This window comes from Erinaceus europaeus, chromosome 12, assembly GCF_950295315.1.
Source record: "Erinaceus europaeus chromosome 12, mEriEur2.1, whole genome shotgun sequence".
Lineage (NCBI taxonomy): Eukaryota > Metazoa > Chordata > Mammalia > Eulipotyphla > Erinaceidae > Erinaceus > Erinaceus europaeus.
The window spans coordinates 52,126,668-52,144,136 of NC_080173.1; the positions used below are offsets into that span (position 1 = coordinate 52,126,668).

The 17,469-nt window shown below is 53.2% G+C and overlaps 2 protein-coding genes across 5 annotated transcripts; both read right to left on the minus strand.

The window, feature by feature from the left end:
- Positions 1 to 258: 258 nt before the first annotated feature.
- SCRN2 (secernin 2) lies at positions 259 to 5,977 on the minus strand. Of its 2 annotated transcripts, none has more exons than XM_007530006.3 (8): positions 5,893 to 5,977; positions 5,386 to 5,559; positions 4,500 to 4,681; positions 1,970 to 2,169; positions 1,391 to 1,606; positions 1,099 to 1,264; positions 834 to 1,014; positions 259 to 541 (listed from the first exon to the last, which is right to left on the minus strand). In XM_007530006.3, exons 2-8 carry the CDS (start codon positions 5,557 to 5,559, stop codon positions 383 to 385), a joined length of 1,278 nt encoding a protein of 425 aa, XP_007530068.1. In that variant the 5' UTR covers positions 5,893 to 5,977; the 3' UTR covers positions 259 to 382. The 2 variants fall into 2 exon arrangements, with proteins under 2 accessions (XP_007530068.1, XP_016046738.1); XM_016191252.2 differs by having other exon boundaries at positions 1,099 to 1,267.
- Positions 5,978 to 11,396: 5,419 nt separating this feature from the next.
- SP6 (Sp6 transcription factor) lies at positions 11,397 to 15,874 on the minus strand. Of its 3 annotated transcripts, none has more exons than XM_007530005.3 (2): positions 15,595 to 15,874; positions 11,397 to 12,682 (listed from the first exon to the last, which is right to left on the minus strand). In XM_007530005.3, exon 2 carries the CDS (start codon positions 12,622 to 12,624, stop codon positions 11,500 to 11,502), a length of 1,125 nt encoding a protein of 374 aa, XP_007530067.1. In that variant the 5' UTR covers positions 12,625 to 12,682; positions 15,595 to 15,874; the 3' UTR covers positions 11,397 to 11,499. The 3 variants fall into 3 exon arrangements, with proteins under 3 accessions (XP_007530067.1, XP_060059613.1, XP_060059612.1); XM_060203630.1 differs by lacking the exon at positions 15,595 to 15,874 and adding an exon at positions 15,251 to 15,492; XM_060203629.1 differs by lacking the exon at positions 15,595 to 15,874 and adding an exon at positions 15,214 to 15,492.
- Positions 15,875 to 17,469: the final 1,595 nt, after the last annotated feature.

A 17,469-nucleotide genomic window follows, 5' to 3' on the forward strand; every position in this document is an offset into this window, starting at 1 on the left:
CACAGAATGTATAAGAACCCAGGCTCAAGCCCCTGGACCCCACCAGCAAGGGGGAAGCTTCACAATGGTGAAGCAGGTCTGCAAGTGTCTCTCTTTCCCTCTCCCTCCCTATCTGCCCCACCCCTCTCAGTTTCTCTCTATCAAAACTATAAAAATTAAGACTTTCCTCCAGCCAGGCAACTAGCAACCCCACAGCCAGTTCAGGGCTGCCCTTTATCCTCATTTGACTCCCCGCTTCCCAAGTTCACTGGGACCAAGTTCATTGGAGAGGAAACAGAGCATGTTTATTAAGACAAAGGCCAAGCTGAGGGGGCAGATGGGATTGCCCTGGGTCCCCCTGCCCTGCACTTGCTCCCAGCACAGGCCAGAAGGAGCCCTGCATTCAGGCATAGGCCTGGCTCTCCCGCTCCACAAAGACCTGGAAGAGGCCACTCAGCTCCTGGAGATGTGGGGTCCATTCTCCAGTCAGCAGCCTCTGAACAGCCTCCAGGCCTTCCTGCTCCAGCTTCTGCTGCTCCTGCTGGAGCTGCTTTCCCCGCTCCTGCCCAGGAAAATAGGAGATGAGTCCCTGGGGCACAGTTCCCTTCCAGTTAGGGAAGATGTGTGTATCATGCTCATCATGTTATACACATGTTATTCACATGTGCCACTGTGAATAAGAGTGACAGAGGAAAGACCACCAGCATTTTGAAATGGAAAGGAGAAGCCCCTTTCTCCAGCTCTGGCATCTCTACCAGACGCTGTCCCCTCATATTTCCAGAGTCCAGTTGGTGCTGGAGGTAAGTCTCCCACCACCACCCCACCCCCAGCAACTCCTAGTCTGTAGGGGTTACCTGCTCGCTCTCCATCAGCGCCAGGGCCAGCTGGTGTCCACGGTAGAGGGTGTGCTGGCGATCTACCTGAGTCTGGAACCTGGGTAGGGTCCGCACAGGATCCTGTGCTCCAAAAGTGGGGGACAGCACCTGGGGGGCCTGTGTTGCCCCCATCCCAAAAACAAAAGGTTTGAACACTGACCTAAAAGGATACAGGTGGGAGGACTGAGATACATCACACAGCTCCATCACCCTCCCTTCCCCTCACCTTCCTCCCCCTTCTCACCTGGCCGGGTCTGGTGTGGCAGTGAGGAAATGGATGCAGGGCTGTGCGGGGTCCCGGGGCAGGATGGACACCATACTGCCTGTGGTGCGGAAGCCTCCTGAGTCCATGCAGATGCCAGACTCCTTGTTCCTGAGGATGTCCATCATCACCTCTGCTGTGATGCTCCCTGCTGAGGAAAACCAAGTGAGGGCTCCCTCAGGGTGGATTAGAGACCCTGTCCCACAAACGACACGGGGGAGGGTGTCTGGGATTACTGAAGCTCTCCTGGTCCTCACTCTGCCTTTGCACTGACCTTGGTGTTGCTGCAGCAGCTCCCGCCCAGCCTGGAATCGGGCCTTGGCAGCCTCCATGCGCACGGGCTGCTGAGCCAAGGAGAAGACCTGCGCAAAGTTAAAGGCCCCCTGCCCATCCCACCAGCCCTGGGCCTGGGCATGGCTTCGAAGCTGAGGGTGTTCTGCTGAGATGTCCGAGCCAATGCTCAGCTGGTTGGAAATGTTTCGGACTCCCTCTGTGGAAGAGATGGGGGAGTCAGTCATTTATCATCCAGACATGATGGTGAGGAGAAAAGGCCTATGCTCATGAAGGGGGACCAGCAAAACCATGACAGAAATTTAATGTGAGCTTGCAAATATGAGAGCAGCGAAGAGACCCCTGTTTCCATATTAGGGGGCTCCTCAGACTAAGCAGCAGGCTGGAGCACAAGGAGGAGTAATAAGTGAAAAGGGAATCTCAAGAGCACCCCCATGCGCCCACTTCCTACCTCCCTGGATAGCCCCAGGATCCAAAAAGAGATTTCCCTGCCCTGACCATCTTTTGCATCCCTCCACCAAGGCCGGAAATAGGGGATTATCTCTGGAAGGCAGGTCCTCACCCTGAATCCTCTGTGCAGCCCACAGCCTCCCTGCAGTCTCCAGCACCCATGCTTCTGTCCGGTCAGCCAGCAGGAAAGTGTTGTGGTAGCAGAACATCTTGGGGTCCTCCCAGCAACTGCCCCCCTGCCCGTAGTGTTCCAGCAAGTCTGTGATCACTTGCACAGCCTCCTGAGCTGAGCTGCTCCGTTCTAGAGCCAACCTGGCGGAGAGGCCCAGGGGACAGAGGGGCATCAGTGGCTGGTAGCAGAAGCTCTAGAGGACAGGCAAGGCCCAAAGAGGCTCAGTGACAGGCCTAAATCAACAGAGAATCTGCCAACATTGACTGTATAAGGTATAATTGTGCTCAAGTTTTTCAGGCTCTGAGGAGTCCGTGAGAGGGTTTTGGGGAGAGAGAAGTATCCCAAGGGCCCCTAACCTTTCTTTAATCAGAGCTGCCCACTTTTACTGATTTGTTTTATTATTATTGTGTGTATATATATATATACACACACACACACATATATATATGCATTTTCTGTTTCTCTTTTTAAATTATTTGTTGTTTTTTTTTTCTTTTCTGTTTTTCCTTTTTTTTTTTTTTTTGTCTCCAGGGTTATTGCTGGTGCTTGGTGCCTGCACCATGAGTCCTCTGCTCCTGGAGGCCATTTTCCCCATTTTTGTTGCACTTGTTGTTTTTACTGTTGTTGTTATAGCTGTTGTTGTTGGATAGGACAGATAGAAATCGAGAAAGGAGGGGAAGACAGAGAGGGGGAGAGACAGACACCTACAGACCTCCTTCACCACTTGTGAATCGACCCCCCAGCAGGGGGGGAGCCGGGGTCTCAAACCAGGATCCTTGTGCATTATAACACATGCAGTCAACCAGGTGTGCCACCACCTGGCCCCTATGCATTTTTTTTTCTTCATCAGAGTACTGCTCATTTCTGGCTTATGGTGGTGCTGGGGATTGAACCTGAGGCTTTAGAGTCTCAGGCATGAAAGTGATTTTGCATGACCACTATTCTATCTCCCTGCCCTCACTGATTTTAATCAGTTGGGCTCTACATGAAATTTTTTACTTCTACTCAGAAACAATTTTTGGGTCAGGAGACAATGTGTTTTACAGGCATGAGGTCCTGGGTTTGAGCCCTAGCACCTCATAAAAATTCATGCATAGCTCAAATGGCACTCTATGGATGGGGGAGCAGTGTTGTGGAGTCTCTCTTTCTCTCTGAGTCTCTCTGTCCCTCTCCCCTCTTTCTAAAAGAATAGAATGCCACAGCTTGCATGTGAAAAGGCCCTAGGATCAATCTTGGTACTACCAATACCCAAAGCTGAGTGGCAAAAATAAATTAATTAAATAGTGGAAAAACTGGCATTAGGGAGACCACTTAGCAGTATGACTCATTCCCCTGTGCTACATTCTTTAAAAAACAGAAGAGGGGGAGTCAGGTGGTAGCATAGCAGGTTAAGCGCAGGTGGCGCAAAGTGCAAGGACCGGTGTAAGGATCCCAGTTCGAGCCCCTGGCTCCCTACCTGCAGGGGGGTCACTTCACAAGCATTGAAGCAGGTCTGCAGGTGTCTTTCTTTTCCCCTCTCTGTCTTCCCCTCTCTCCATCTCTCTGTCCTATCCAACAACAACAGCAATAACAACAACAATAATAACTACAACAATAAAACAAGGGCAACAAAAGGAATAAGTAAATATATATATTATTTTTTAAAAAAACCAGAAGAAAGCGAGTCGAGCAGTAGCTCAACAGGTTAGGTGCACATGGTGCAAAGCGCAAGGACCTGCGTAAGGATCCCAGTTTGAGCCCCCGGCTCCCCACCTGCAGGGGAGTTTCTTCACAAGTGGTGAAGCAGGTCTGCAGGTGTCTATCTTTCTCTCCCCCTCTCTGTCTTCCCCTCCTCTCTCCATTTCTCTTTGTCCTATCTAACAATGACGACATCAATAACAACAATAAAAAAAGGGCAAGAAAAGGGAAAATAAATAAGTATAAAAAAACAGAAGAGGGTGGGGAAGAAAACATAGTTGTTATGCTAAAAGATTTTCATGCCTGAGGCACTGAAGGGCTCAGGTTCAATTCTCCAGCACCTCCATAAACCAGAGCTGAACAATGCTCTGGTTACACAAATTAATTGATTAAATAAAGGGTCAGTGAAATAGCTCACTTGGATAATGAGCTGCTTTGCCATGTGCATGACCCACCTTCAAGCCTGGCCAGCACTACATTGTAGGAAGCTTCAGTGTTGGGATCTCTTTCTCTGCTTTTATGTCCCTATCTCTAATAATAATAATAAGAAGAAGAAAATAAACAGTCTTAAACAATCACTTTCTTTCAGGGACCACAGAGGCCTGGAGATGTCTGTATTTGCTGCATTCTTACCAGATGGTGGGGATGGGGCAGGAGGAGAGCTCCCCTGATTTGGGTAAGGTGGGCAAGAAAGTGATGCCCTCTGTGGACCAGGGTTGGGAAGGGGAGGGTGGCCTGGGTTAGTGTTCAGCCTCTACTTCTGGTGTGTGAGGAGAGAGGGCCTGGTCCACACCTGAGTAGATCCATGCCCAACAGGGCTTCCTTCTCCCCAACGGGCTCCTTGGTCCACACAGCCTCATTGCCAATGCAGACACCATACTCATTGGCGCCCATCTCAGCCCCCCACAGCCAAGAGGGGCGGCTCAGGATGACAGCGTGGGTCTTGCACACCTGCTCCACCTCAATGTAGGTGCACTGGAGATGAAGAAGGAGAAAGAGTCCACTCAGAGAGAGGGTTGGTGGGGGGAGGGAGATACCTGCAAAGTAATACTGATTACCTTACACAGGCCTTTAAAAAAATAATAAAATAAAAAGGAAGCGGGCGGTAGAGCAGCGGGTTAAGCGCAGGTGGCACAAAGCACAAGGACCGTCGTAAGGATCCCAGTTTGAGCCCCCGGCTCCCCACCTGCAGGGGAGTCGCTTCACAGCCGGTGAAGCAGGTCTGCAGGTGTCTATCTTTCTCTCCCCCTCTCTGTCTTCCCTTCCTCTCTCCATTTCTCTCTGTTCTATCCAACAACGAAGACAACAATAACTACAACAATAAAAAAACAAGGGCAACAAAAGGGAATAAATAAATATTTTTAAAAGATTTTATTTATGAAGAAGATAGGAAGAGAGAGAGAACCAGACATCACGCTGGTCTATGTACTGCCAGGGATTGAACTCAGGACCCCACGCTTGAGTCCAATGCACCATCTCTAGGACCACTTACACACAGTCCCTTGAGGATGGTCTTGTTCCCATTTTACAATGAGGTAACTGAGGTCAAGGAGGCTAAATAGTAGGCTAGGTCCAGGAACTAGACTGGTAGACTGGGAACGTATGTACTTACCACTGCATCTGGCAGATTCCCATGTGTGGTGGATAGTGGAGGAAGATTGAAAAGAAGTCGAACCCACCTGGAGCCGGCTCCCTGGGGTGTGAGTGCCCGCTGGTACAAACACCACCTCTTGCACTTCGTCCCGAGGTCGATCCGAGTTCTTGGCAAAGATTACGGCTGGGATGGCCGAGGCCGGGGGCATTGAGATAAAGCAGTCACAAGAACGTGGGGTGTCGGGGTCCAAAGAAGCCATCTGGGGAGAGGTGGGCAGGATTGTGAGCCTGGCAGGCCACCTCTCCACCCAGGGAGCCTTAGGGAGCCCCACTCCCAACTCGTGCAAGGGCGCGCAGGAGAGACCCAGCTAGTGCGCTCGGGACGCCCCGCACCCCCACGAACACTTGGGGCGCAGCGCGCACAAGCGGGGCACACAGTCCCCAGGCTGCAGGCGCTCAGACGGCCCGCACGCCAGGCCCTGCATTAAATGTGGACTCTTAAACCTCGTCACCCCACCGCTCTCCACGAGCCTCACTAAGCCCTTCTCTTCCTTCACCTTTCCGGCTTCCCCCAATAGGGTGCTACCCCTTACCCTTGCCCCCTCCGAGATTCCCCGCTAAATCCCGAGCGCCAACGCCTCCCGGGCGAGCCAGGTGCGTCCCATTGGACAGAAAGTCCCACGTGACCTGGAAGGGCTCGGCCCCAGGGATGGAGCCGGAAACCAGGCGCCTGCAGTCCCGCTGCTTTCCAACAGGGCGCACGCCAACACCACGTCTTGAGCGGAGCGGTCATCCCTGAGTCCAGGCAGGTTAATTGCCTACCCTTCAGGGCAAAAAGGGCTTTCAATCCCTGTACAGGCTGGAAGGACTCTGTGGGCTCCTCCCATGGGGTCACTCTGGAGAGCAGGGGTGGGGGCGGGAAGGAGGCCAGGGACAAAGGGAAAATCGGTCTGGTTTACTAGGAAGCAAGAATTGCTGGAGCATCTATAGATTAAGGAAGAAACTCATTTATGTGTCACCTGGTGTGAATTCCCCTTGGAAAACAAGAGTGGTCACAGGCCAGAAGGTGTACTGATGTCAATGTAATATTAAAAGAAATTTATTCAGAACTCTGGTGTTGGGAATGGTGTGGATGCAAACCCCGGTCAACATGTAATTCTGTAATATAAGAATATATAAAAAAATTAAAAGAAAAAATTATTTATTTATTAATGGAGGGTGGTGTGGGGAATCAGAGCATCATGTGATATCTGGGATTCAAACTCATGCTTAAAAGCCCAATACTTTATTTATTGTCCTATATCCCAGGCTACAGTTAATAATGTGTATGCACATGTACACATGCTATGAGGCTTCAGTCCTGCACAATTCCACTGCTCCAAAAATATGGACTTTTCTCTCCCCTCCTTTAATTTCAGAGAGACAGAGAGAAAGAGACACCACAGCACTGTTTCCTGATGATGCATGCATGGTTCCCATGTGATGTGGGGATCTTCAACCCAGGTCCTTTTGCAGGGTGAAATGTGATCTTCTGGGTGAGTTGTCATCATCATCTGTTCCCTTGTTAGTGCAATGTTTTAAAGATGTATATGCACACAGTCTATCTGATCTTCAAAGACCTATTATACTCCTCCACCCACCCCACCCCACCCCCAGTGCTCACATTCACAATACTAACTTTGGAAGGAGATTTGGAAGCTTATAGTTCAAAGACTTGGTGCACTGGCATAGAAAACTGACATAGCAAAGAAGTTTTGGCCAACGGGCACACACCAGTGAGCAGGTGGACTCTGACCTCAAATGTTTTGCTTTGTGAGTTATTTTCCTCTAGAAGCCATCACCATAAGCAGCATTAAAGCTAAAGCGCAGCCACCTCATATTTTTGCCCTGTGGCACCCTCCAGGTGTGTATGTGTGTGTTATACTGCCACCCCTGAGGGCTGCTGTTCCAAGCCTGGGTAGTTCTAGTCTGCCTGAGGGCAACTACTGGAATGTTGGGCTTTTGAGATTGTTCTCAAACTACACTGCTAGATGCTGAGCAGTCAGCCTCACTAGGATGAATGGGCAGAGTTGAAGGCCTCTTCAGTTAGTGTCAGGTGTCATCTCAGAAGCAAACAGCAAGGCTGTGTGTGCACTGACTGGCTTGAGCAGCTTCATCATCCCCCAGGAGAGCAGGTTCACCTCCTGCACATCTCCAGTTTCCCACTTGGGGGCAGGTGCGGGCTGCAGGAGTGGTGTGGTTTGCACAGCACAGCCACAGGCTGCATTCCCAGGTTGGTGGCTCCTCCGTCACTTTCCCATTCTTGATTTCACTCACCCACCCTAGAGAGACTCTACTCCCACTTGCCAGGACAGTAGATGGCATCTCAGTGAGGTTGCCCAGGTCAGCCCATGTCATAATGTTGATCGCCCTAAATCCTCTCATTCCTCCAGCTTCTTCCTGCCAGGGACGCCAGATCTGAGAGGTCAGAGGTGGCCTTCAGCTCCACTGGGGGATGGGGGGCTCAAGCCAGCCAGGCAGCATTGCTGTCGGGGCAAGCTGAGGAGCTCTGAAGCATCACAGCCCCACCAAAGGCCCCCGCTAAGAATGCAGGTCAGCAGGAGGAGCTGCAAGGGGAGGAGGGGAGGTCCCAGCCCTGCCCAGACAGGCCCAGCAGGCCCCACAGCTGCCCTCCTGTCCCTGGGGGCAGTGGGGAGGGGGACAAGTGAGGATGTTCCAGGTCCCTGGGGTCTAACTCCCTCAAAACCAGGAATACAAAAGAGGTGCCCCAAGGATTAGGGCAGGCACCAAGTCACAGGAGCACAAACCTGTCCCTCCTTCTCAGACTTCTAAATCCAAAAGCAGATTAAAGTAAACAGCTCTCCCCACCTCAAGACCTCCATCTAGTCTCCATCTAGTCATTTGATGCCCCCTTCCTGAGGAGGCTTGGGGTGGGGGCAGACCCACCTGGGCACCCAGTTGACTCCAAGGATTTGGGTGAGAGTGGGGGAAACAGGAATTAAGCTACAGAAGGGGAGTTTGGTCTAAGTCCAGAACTGAAAAGGAACTTAACCTGTCCCTAAGAGTCAAAATGAAACCTTTTCAACAACCTTCCTAACTTTGGGGCTGGAGTCATGAGATTTTCACTCATGAATTGGGCACCAACTCCAGCCCAGGGATTGGCAGCCTGGGAAAGTGTGAGATGGACACTTGTGCATATTCAAGGGTGCCTAGTGGGCCTAGCGTGGGCACACATGTATACGGCATGGTTGTGTAACTGTGGCTGGTCTCTCACTGGGAGTTGCAATCAGAGCCTTTCCCTCATACTTTCCAGCTGGGCGGGAGCCCATCAGATACCTGGGCTGCCTTTCATCGCCTTGTCCCTGATAGGGATCATCCTGGGTGAAGAAATCACTGTCAGTCACCCCCATCTCACTCCCAGCCAGAGGGACCCATTGACATGCACACCCCCATGGGGGTGGGGCGCAGGAGCCAGATGTTGGTTATCTATGGGAAGGTAGGGAACCAAGGTTCTTTGCAGGGGAGGGGAGGAAGGGGGCTTGTGTGTGGAGGAGGAAAAAAATAAATAGAACCTTCTCAGGCCCACAGGTGAAGGCCTGGGAGGGACCGTCTGTGGAGCCATCAGCCAGCAAGAGCTCTTCCCTCCTCCTCACTCCTCCCACATCAACCCCCACCCCCTCCAGGGCAGGACCTGACCCTTCAATCAGCTCAGTTCTGCCCTAAACAGAGGGAGGTGAGGCAGCCCAGGGCTGCAAGATCAAAGGGAAGTGTCCACCCCACCCTGCAGCCAGCCTTGGTCTTCCCCGGCTAAGGGACACTGAGTCAAAAAGGAAACTGGAGCTGGAAGACAAATGAAGCAATGCTGTGTTTGATGACTTTATTACGGCATAAAAAACACAGGCTGTTTCTTCCTCCTTTCCCCTCACTCCAAGTAGGTTCACAGCAGTTAAAAAAAAAAAAATCCTACATTTCTCCTCTAGGGTGCTGCTGAGGAGAGGACAGATGCATAGCCTAGATCTCTAATGGAAGGGACAGAAGAAAACCTATCCAAAGCCCTCACCCATGCAGCTTCGAGCACAGGGCTTCTGTGGGATGAGGGTGGGGGAACACATCCATCTCTCTGTCACACACACACACACACACACACACACACACACACACGTGCACGCACACACACCAACACCCACTCAGGAGTTCCCCTTAGAATGGTCATAGGAAAGGCTGCCCTAGTGGCACAGAGAGGGGGTGGCTGGTTTTGATGGGTGCAGGAGAAAGGCAGCGCACACCCACAGTGCCCTCCCCACCTTGTCACCTGTCCAGCCTTTTCACCTACAGCCGCTGTCAGTAGTCCTGCCCCCCACCCCTTCAGCAAGGAAAAGTGACTCTGTGGGGTTTTGCAGGAGAGAGGAAGAAGAGGGAGCATAAAGAAAGCACATTACTTCTTAAACTACCCCAGGCTCATCAGACCCTCAGGGAGTGACCCCATCCCTTTTAAGAAGGGCTCCCTGCTACACAAACACATATCCCCACCCAGATCCCAGCCCCACTTCCCCGGTAGCTCCCAGCCCTTGGCCTGGACTCCAACTCTTCTTCCCAAGGGAGGAAGAGACACCATGGGCCTAGGCCACAGGACCTTAAATGGGATGAACAAGATGGGGGTCTCCCTGGATGGAGACCCTAGGCTCAGTAGAGAAATATACACACATACACACACAACATACACATGCACACACATGCCCTAATATTAAATAAAATACCCTTTGCTTATAACTTAGAAATCAATACACAACTAATCCTCGGGTAAGGTCTGGGTAGAGATAGGGAAAGGGGAAGAGGAAGGCCAAAGTAAATCTGAAGACCCCTACTTTACTTCCATCCTGGAAAAACCCACCAGACCCTCCTCAAAGAAGACCCTTCCCCTTTGCGTGGCTCAGCCTTTACTGGGCTCCCCCTTCCCCTTCACGATCACAATCAAGATGTACTTCTTGGGAAGAGGGATAGCTCCCTGGACATCACTTCAGAAGGCAGAGCCCCTTCAGAACAATAGGAGACCCCCGTCCTCATGAGACTGGAGGAAGAAGTCTCCTAAGAGGCTTACAGGAGGAGAAAGGCTGCTGGTGGTGGTGAGCCTGCTTCTTGGTGAGCAGGAGTTGGGCAGGCAGAGGCAGAATGTTCCACTGAGCTAAAACCACAGGAAGTCCCTCTGCAGGGATATATCCCTGGCTATCCCCAGCCAAACCAGGAGATCCTTTTCTTTCTATCCCTAAGTGGAAGGTTGATGATGGGGGAATCTAGCATAAGAAACTACATCAGTTCTAGAATGAGGGCTTCTTGCTGCCTATAAAGTCCACCTGGGCTAACAGATGGGTAAAGTATAGACCACTGAACAGGCTATCATTTTTTTTTTTAAATAACAACCAAAAGCTCAGGACTCACCACCACCACCACAACTTTCTCTCATTTTAGAGAAATCACACACCCCTCCCCCCACCTCTGCACCGCAGTCCTGGCTGGGAAGGTATTGTGGATTCTAGCAGTTTCTTCCTTCATGGTGCCACCAAACCAGGTCGGGAAGGGTTAATCATGAGACACATCAGAAAAAGATATTTCTACAGCAACAACTCTTCCCACTAGACAGAGAGAGAGAGAGAGAGAGAGAGAGAGAGAGAGGGAGACCCCTCCCTAAGAGGGACCCCCAGCCTCCCCTACCTCATCTCAGCTGTCTCTCCCAGAAACCCTCGGGGTAGAAGCACTATAAGGGGGATGAAAGGGGCTTGGGCTACAGGGCGGCTCCAGAGGCGCTTTTATGTCGTGGTTCCCAGGCGCTAAGAACTTGTCCAGGCAACTACCCCCCAGCGCCCCGGGCGGCCCGGGCTCTTCTCTGCTGCAAGGAGGCCACGTCCCCTCCGCCCTCCAGCCGCGATTGGGGTTCCCCACCCCAATGCCGCACCCCCCCCCACCTCCTGCCCCAGCTAGAGGGGAAAGAGTGAAGAGTTGGACCAAACAGCCCAACGTGCAGTCCAGCCCCAGATTAAACCCCCAGCGCCCAGCCTCCCTGACCCCGCACCACTCTTCTCCCCCTGAATAAATAACCACCTTCTCCCTTTGCTCAAGCTGCCCACCTTAGCGCATCAGACCAGGGATGGCTGCCCAGCCCCCCGCCCCCGGGGAGGCCAGCAGGGAGGCGGTGGCGGAGGAGTTCAATTGGAGGAAGCTGCGCTGCCCTCCGCCTCCCGCTTGCCTTTGCCCCCGGGGGACTCCACCGCTCCCCCCGCCTTGCCCTCGCCGGCGCCCGAAGCCTCCTCCTTGGCGCCCTCATGGGTTTTCATGTGTTTGGCCAGGTGGTCGCTGCGCATGAAGACGCGGCTGCAGACGGCACAGGGGAACTTCTTGGTGCCCGTGTGGGTCTGGAGGTGGCGCTGCAGCTCGTCGGAGCGCGTGAAGCGCTTGCCGCAGAAGAGCCAGTTGCACACGAAGGGGCGGTCGCCGCTGTGCCAGCGCAGGTGCGCCTTCAGGTGCGACGTCTTGGCGTAGGCTTTTCCGCAGCCAGGGATGTGGCAGTTGTGCAAATGCTTCTTCTTGCCCCCATCGGGCCCGCACGGAGCCCCCAGTCGCTCCACCTCCAGGCAATTGGGGCAGCGGCACACCGTCTGGCCAGAGCTTCGGGGCACTGACCGCCGAGAGCCTTTGGGCCGGGCCGCCCCATCCAGGCTGGAATCCAACCCCTGGGCCTCCGGGGCGGCAGCTTCTAAGACTTTAGCCCCGTCGGGAGGCCCCAGGAGGTGCTGCCCTCCGGCGGCTGGGAGGAGGTGGTGCGGGTGGGGGTGGTGCGGCGGGGCACAAAGTTGGTGGTCTCCGACGTAGCCCCCCAAACCAGCCTGAAGCGCCCCAGGGTGACCAGGTGAAGTCAGCGCGCTCTGGGTGTGGGGGAGGTCCATCCAGCTGGTGCCCGGATGAAGGTCCCACCAGGAGCCATCCTCTGTGCCTGGGTGAGTCGGCCGGAACCACGATTCATAGTGGTGTGACATGTCCGGCTGCAGGAGCTTGGAAAAGGGGCCCGGGGCCAAGGGACTGTCGCTTTCCAGGTCCTCACAGGTTACCCTAGAGGAGGCCCCTGGCAGCTCATAGCCCTGCGAGAAGTCCACCTCAGGGCCCAGCGGGAGGCTCTGCAGCTCCCCAGGCTGCAGCGGGGAGGGGTAGTCCCCCGCCTCCGGGCTCGTGTGGCCCTGGTATGTTTGGAGAGGCTGCAGATCCAGGCGAGGCGGGGAGGCGTGAGGCGCGTCCGTGTGCTGGCTGCCCAGGGAGCCACAGACAGCGGTTAGCATTGCCGGAGTCCTGGGTGGGATGGGGGACAGGGACGGTCAGGGGCACCTCAGGTGAGACCTAAAGGAGGCAAGGAGAGGTGAAATGAGGAAAGTTCTGTTCTCGGGTTTATCCTCACCCAGATCTCCCAGAAAGTCCAGTGCACAGTTGGCAGAGCACTGGACTTCCATGCCTGAGGTTCCCACATTTGAACCACCACATGTACCAACACTTAGTGCAGTGCTCTGGCTTCTCTCTTATGTAAAAAAAAAAAAAAAAAAAGCATCCGTATGTAATGAATGAAAGGTGTTTTTAAAATATTGACTTATTTATTAACAAAACACTGCTCTGACTTATGGTGGTACTAGGGACTGAACCTGGGAGCTCAGAACCTCAGGCATGAAAGACATTTTGCAAAACCATTATGCTGTCTCCCCAGCCTATGAATAAAATGTCTTTAAAATATTTTAATGAGAGAGAGATACAGAGAGAGATCAGAGCACTACTCAACTCTGACTTATGGTGGTACTGGGGATTGACCCTGGGACCTGGAACCTCAGACATGAAAGTGTTTTTGCATAACTATATGCTATCTCCCCAGCCCAAAACAAATTTTAAAAAAATGCTTTTCTTTCCAAGTGCTAAGAGGGAAAGGAAGAAGTACCCCTGAGTGGGAACTAGATTTCAATTCTGGGGGTTGGGGAGAGCCAGGTAGGCTCAAGGATGCAGTGAGAGGAGGGCTGGAGAGGGAGGCTCTTTACAAGGCCGTCTAGGCTAGACCCAGGCTGCCAGGTGGAAGAGTCATAGGACACAGTGCTAGAGCCATCCCCACACCAACCACCAGGTCAGCACAAGGGGTAGTGGCATGTTCCCCCTGGAGATCTGCTGCCAGTCCAGGCCTAGAATATTGACCCACCTAAGCTCCCCCAACTTAACTCAGAGGGAGGTAGTCTGTTTCTGAAGCTTAAAGCTTGAGGTGCCTCAAAGTCCCAAAGCCCAGAACAGGTCCAGAGGTTTTGGAAGACAGTCCCTCATACCATCCTGAAGAATATTCAGCAGAGTGAAGATCCAAATTTCACCAATCCCCCCCAGCTCTCTACCTGGCCCACTTGCCTTGTCCCTCCAAACCCACTCCCATGCCTGACTCCCAACCCTCTCCCTTAGGCAGGGACTTCACCTCCCTGGGAAGCAGCTATAGTGCCAGTTCCTAGGGGGCTTCTCCCCACCAGTGAAAACTAAGTCCCTTCTAGGTCCTCACACATATGGTGCCAGCCAACTCTCTCCTCCATCCAGGACAGACCCAGATATGAAGTGGGGAGGGACCTCAGCTTCCCCAGACAAGGAAGTTAGCAAGGAGCAATTTCTGGAAGATAACATTGCCACTCTCATAAAGGATCAGAGTGGAGGAAGAGCAGGCCAACAAGGAAACCCAGAATCACAGACTTAAGAGGACGACTTATCCCAAAAAGTGTATGACAGGGTATCTTTTAGGCATGGGTCATTTTTAGATGTTCCCCTGGATGATTCTAGTAATATTCAGGGAAGTGTTGAGAACCACAGTTTAGACCAATTCACTTCTCCCATCTTATTTTAAGATGAATTTTATTTATTTCATATGAAATAAAGTCTTACATGAAAAAGAGAAAGAAGCCAAAGCAGGGCCAAGTGGTGGCACATTTGGTTGAGTGCACATGTTACAGTACACAAGGACCCGGGTTCAAGCCTCCAGTCCCCACCTACAGGAGGAAAGCTTCACAAGTGGTGAAGCAGTGCTGCAAGTGTCTCTCTCCCTCTCTGTATCCCCCTTCCTTTCAATTTCTGGCTATCTCCATCAAATAAATATAGTATTTTTTTAAAGAGAGAAGTCAAAGAGCCACTCCAATACATGCAACACTACCTTCAAACTCATGCAACTAGCAACTGAGCTATTTCCCATGATCATCAACCCTCTTATATAAAATAAAATCGTGGGGAACTGAGGTAGTACTTAAATAAGTAGACATTCCCTTATTCATTTAATCATTCAATTCATTTAATCAGCAAATCTGTGCTGAGTGACTTATGGTTTGTTCTTCTTTTCCTAAACCTTTGGAAACCTGAAGACCCCACCCCTTTCTCAATCACAAGTCTCTGTGACTTGAAATGTCCTTTTTTCACCATCTCTCCTTAATGCCATGAGCCCTTGAGTTTGGGGCTTCTCCGATGTTATGTGTTGGGGGTGGAAGGGGAAGGTGCGATTTAGTGCAGAGTCAGACTATTCCTCTCCACCTACAGTAGGACCCCACCACCCTCAATCTCCAGATCGGGGAGGTAGACCTGGTAGTCTGGGAAAGTCAGGGAGAGAAAGACTGGGGCGCCTACTCAGGCTCCTGCAGCCTTACCACAAGAAAGGAGTGAAGCAGCAGGAATGGAGCCTCAGGCTCAGGCGGGGCAACCCAGAAGGGGCTGGACTGGAGCGATGAGGGCTAAGACCCTAAAAGCTTTTGGCGCCTGGGAACTGCCCCCAGGGGCGAGGGGATGGAGGAGGGGGTAGGGCAGCCCAGGCTCGGGAGTAACCTCACCCGCCCGATACAGGGTCTAGGAACCCAGTCTGGGATGCAATAGTTAACTACCCGGGTTTTGTGAAGGCAGACGGGAAGGCGCGCACACGGCTTCCTGATCCCCAATACCCGAGGACAGAGAGAGACACCCTCGCTCCCCTTCCGCCGGCTCCCTCTGCCGATCGCCGGTGCTCAGGCGGTCTGGACGTCCGTACTCCGGGTTCTCAAGGTTTCAGTCCCCTGGTTGCCCCAGTCGCTCCAGTTCCCCCAGTTTCCAGCCTCCTCGGTCCCTCCAGCCTCTCCCCGTTCCCCCAGTCTCCACTCTCCTAGGACTCTTAATTTCCTTGGATTCTCAAGGACCGCCTCCCCTACGGCTGTGTCGGCCTCGGGGTTAGTCTTTGCTGGAAGATCCCAGTAGGGCTCACCCCTCGCCGCCCCGATCGGAGCTCCTACCTCGACGCTGCGCTCGGGGCGCGGCGCGGCGCGGCGCGGCGCTGCGGACGCAGCTGGCTGGTGCTAGACCGGCGCGCACTGCCCTGCGCACCCGCGGACTCTCCAGCGGCGAGCGGGGCCCCACCAGACCCGGCGGCTGGCGGCGGCTGGCGGCGGCGGAGGGGCGGAGAGAGCGGGCGGGAGGGCGGGAGCCTGCGAGCCAGGGAGAGAGCGAGCGAGGCCAGCTCCGCCCGTGACTCACCGCGCTCTGCCAGCATTCTCAGCCGTGCGCTCCTTTTTCCCCAGTTCGCTGCCCCGCCCATCTCACCTGCGGCCGCCTTTAACCCTTGCGGGCTCGGCCGGACTGGAGGCCGAGCCTGGACGGGCCCGCAGGGAGGGGGCGGGCGCTGAGTGGGGGAGGAATCGCTAACTAGGTCGCCTCCTGTGGTTCCTGGGGCGAGGGGCTTGAGCAGAGAGTTTCCCAGGTTCTGAGACCCGCCCCGACGGGTGAAAATTGTCCTTGCCATGGCTGGGGACACAGCACTCGGAACTTGGGGATCTGGAGGAAGAGGTGGGTCCTGGGGGAAGTGAGAGACGACCCTCGGTTTGTCTGCGGGGTCCAGGACCCATCCCTGGGGCTGTCTCAGAACTGGGCGGAAAGAAGGAAACGGGTTTGAGCGCCACGTCTGTGGTCCATCTACATCTCCCACCCCAGGGCCCCAGCACCCACTGCCCATCCCGGAGACCCAGGTCGTGAGAATTGGCCTTGGCTCTGCCTGTCTTCATCATTTCTCCCACGGTTTCTCCCCTCACCAGCACTTTACCCCGACTTTCCTCTCCAGTTCCCCTTCTCCAGTCAGTCAGCTTTTAGTGTGACCTCGTCCTTCTCTGACTGCCCGCATTCACTTCTCCGGTCTCTCTCTGTCTGTCTCTGTCTCTCTCTCTCTCTCTCCACCTTCCCTTAGGCAGCAGCCCTAGCTCAAGCTAAGGCCATCTCCCAAACACACCTTCCCTCCCCGGGTCCTGAAGGGACCCCACCACCCTCTCCCCGCGAACTCACCCCTAGAAATTGGGTCGGAACCCTGAATTGTGCTGGGAAGGAATGCTTTTGGGAAGAACTGAACGACCCCTTGTCACCACGCCTTTCTGATTCGCATCTGAGAGTCTAAACCCAAGGTTTTGAGGAAGGGTCTTGGATTCCTTCCAGGAAAAACAAAAACAAATGCACACACACAATGCAACATTCTTCGAGATCTCAGTGTCTTTCCATGTCCAACTAAAAACTCCTTTCAAGATCCCAGCTGGAGATGATGCCGCCCCGCCGGGTGGGTAGGGGAGTCCTCTCCCCCGCTGTGCAGGACAGCCCACCCCAATAGCCTGGCGCTCCAAACCCAGCAGGAGTGCAGGAGGCTCCCAACTGCTTCCCTGTTATCTGAAGTGACCCCTTTCCAGGAAGGGAATTCGGATGAGTTTTTTCTCTCTCTCTCCCCCCTCTCCCTCTCCCTCCCTCTCTCCCTGCCTCTCTTTTTAGCTGCACCAGTTGCCTTTCTCTTTCCCATTGGCTGTTTTCATTTATTAGTTTTGTCTTTACAGTCTATTTCGTAAAACCAGAATGGAATTTTCTAGACTTGATCGGATCTCTCTTCTACAGCCACAATTACAGAGTTTCGCCCTTCCTACATTCCCCTTTGGGAATACTTGAAACACAACTATATAACTGCTGAGCTGATTTACAAATCACTTGAAAATCGATCTTTGTGTGTTCAGTTTTCCTCCCTGAAAGCGCATGTTCTTTTATCCGTATCCAAAACCTGATTCTTCAATGCAAATCTCTTTTCTTTCTTTCTTCCTCTCCCTTTATTTTTCTTTTCTCTTCCTTCCTTCCATTCTTTTTTG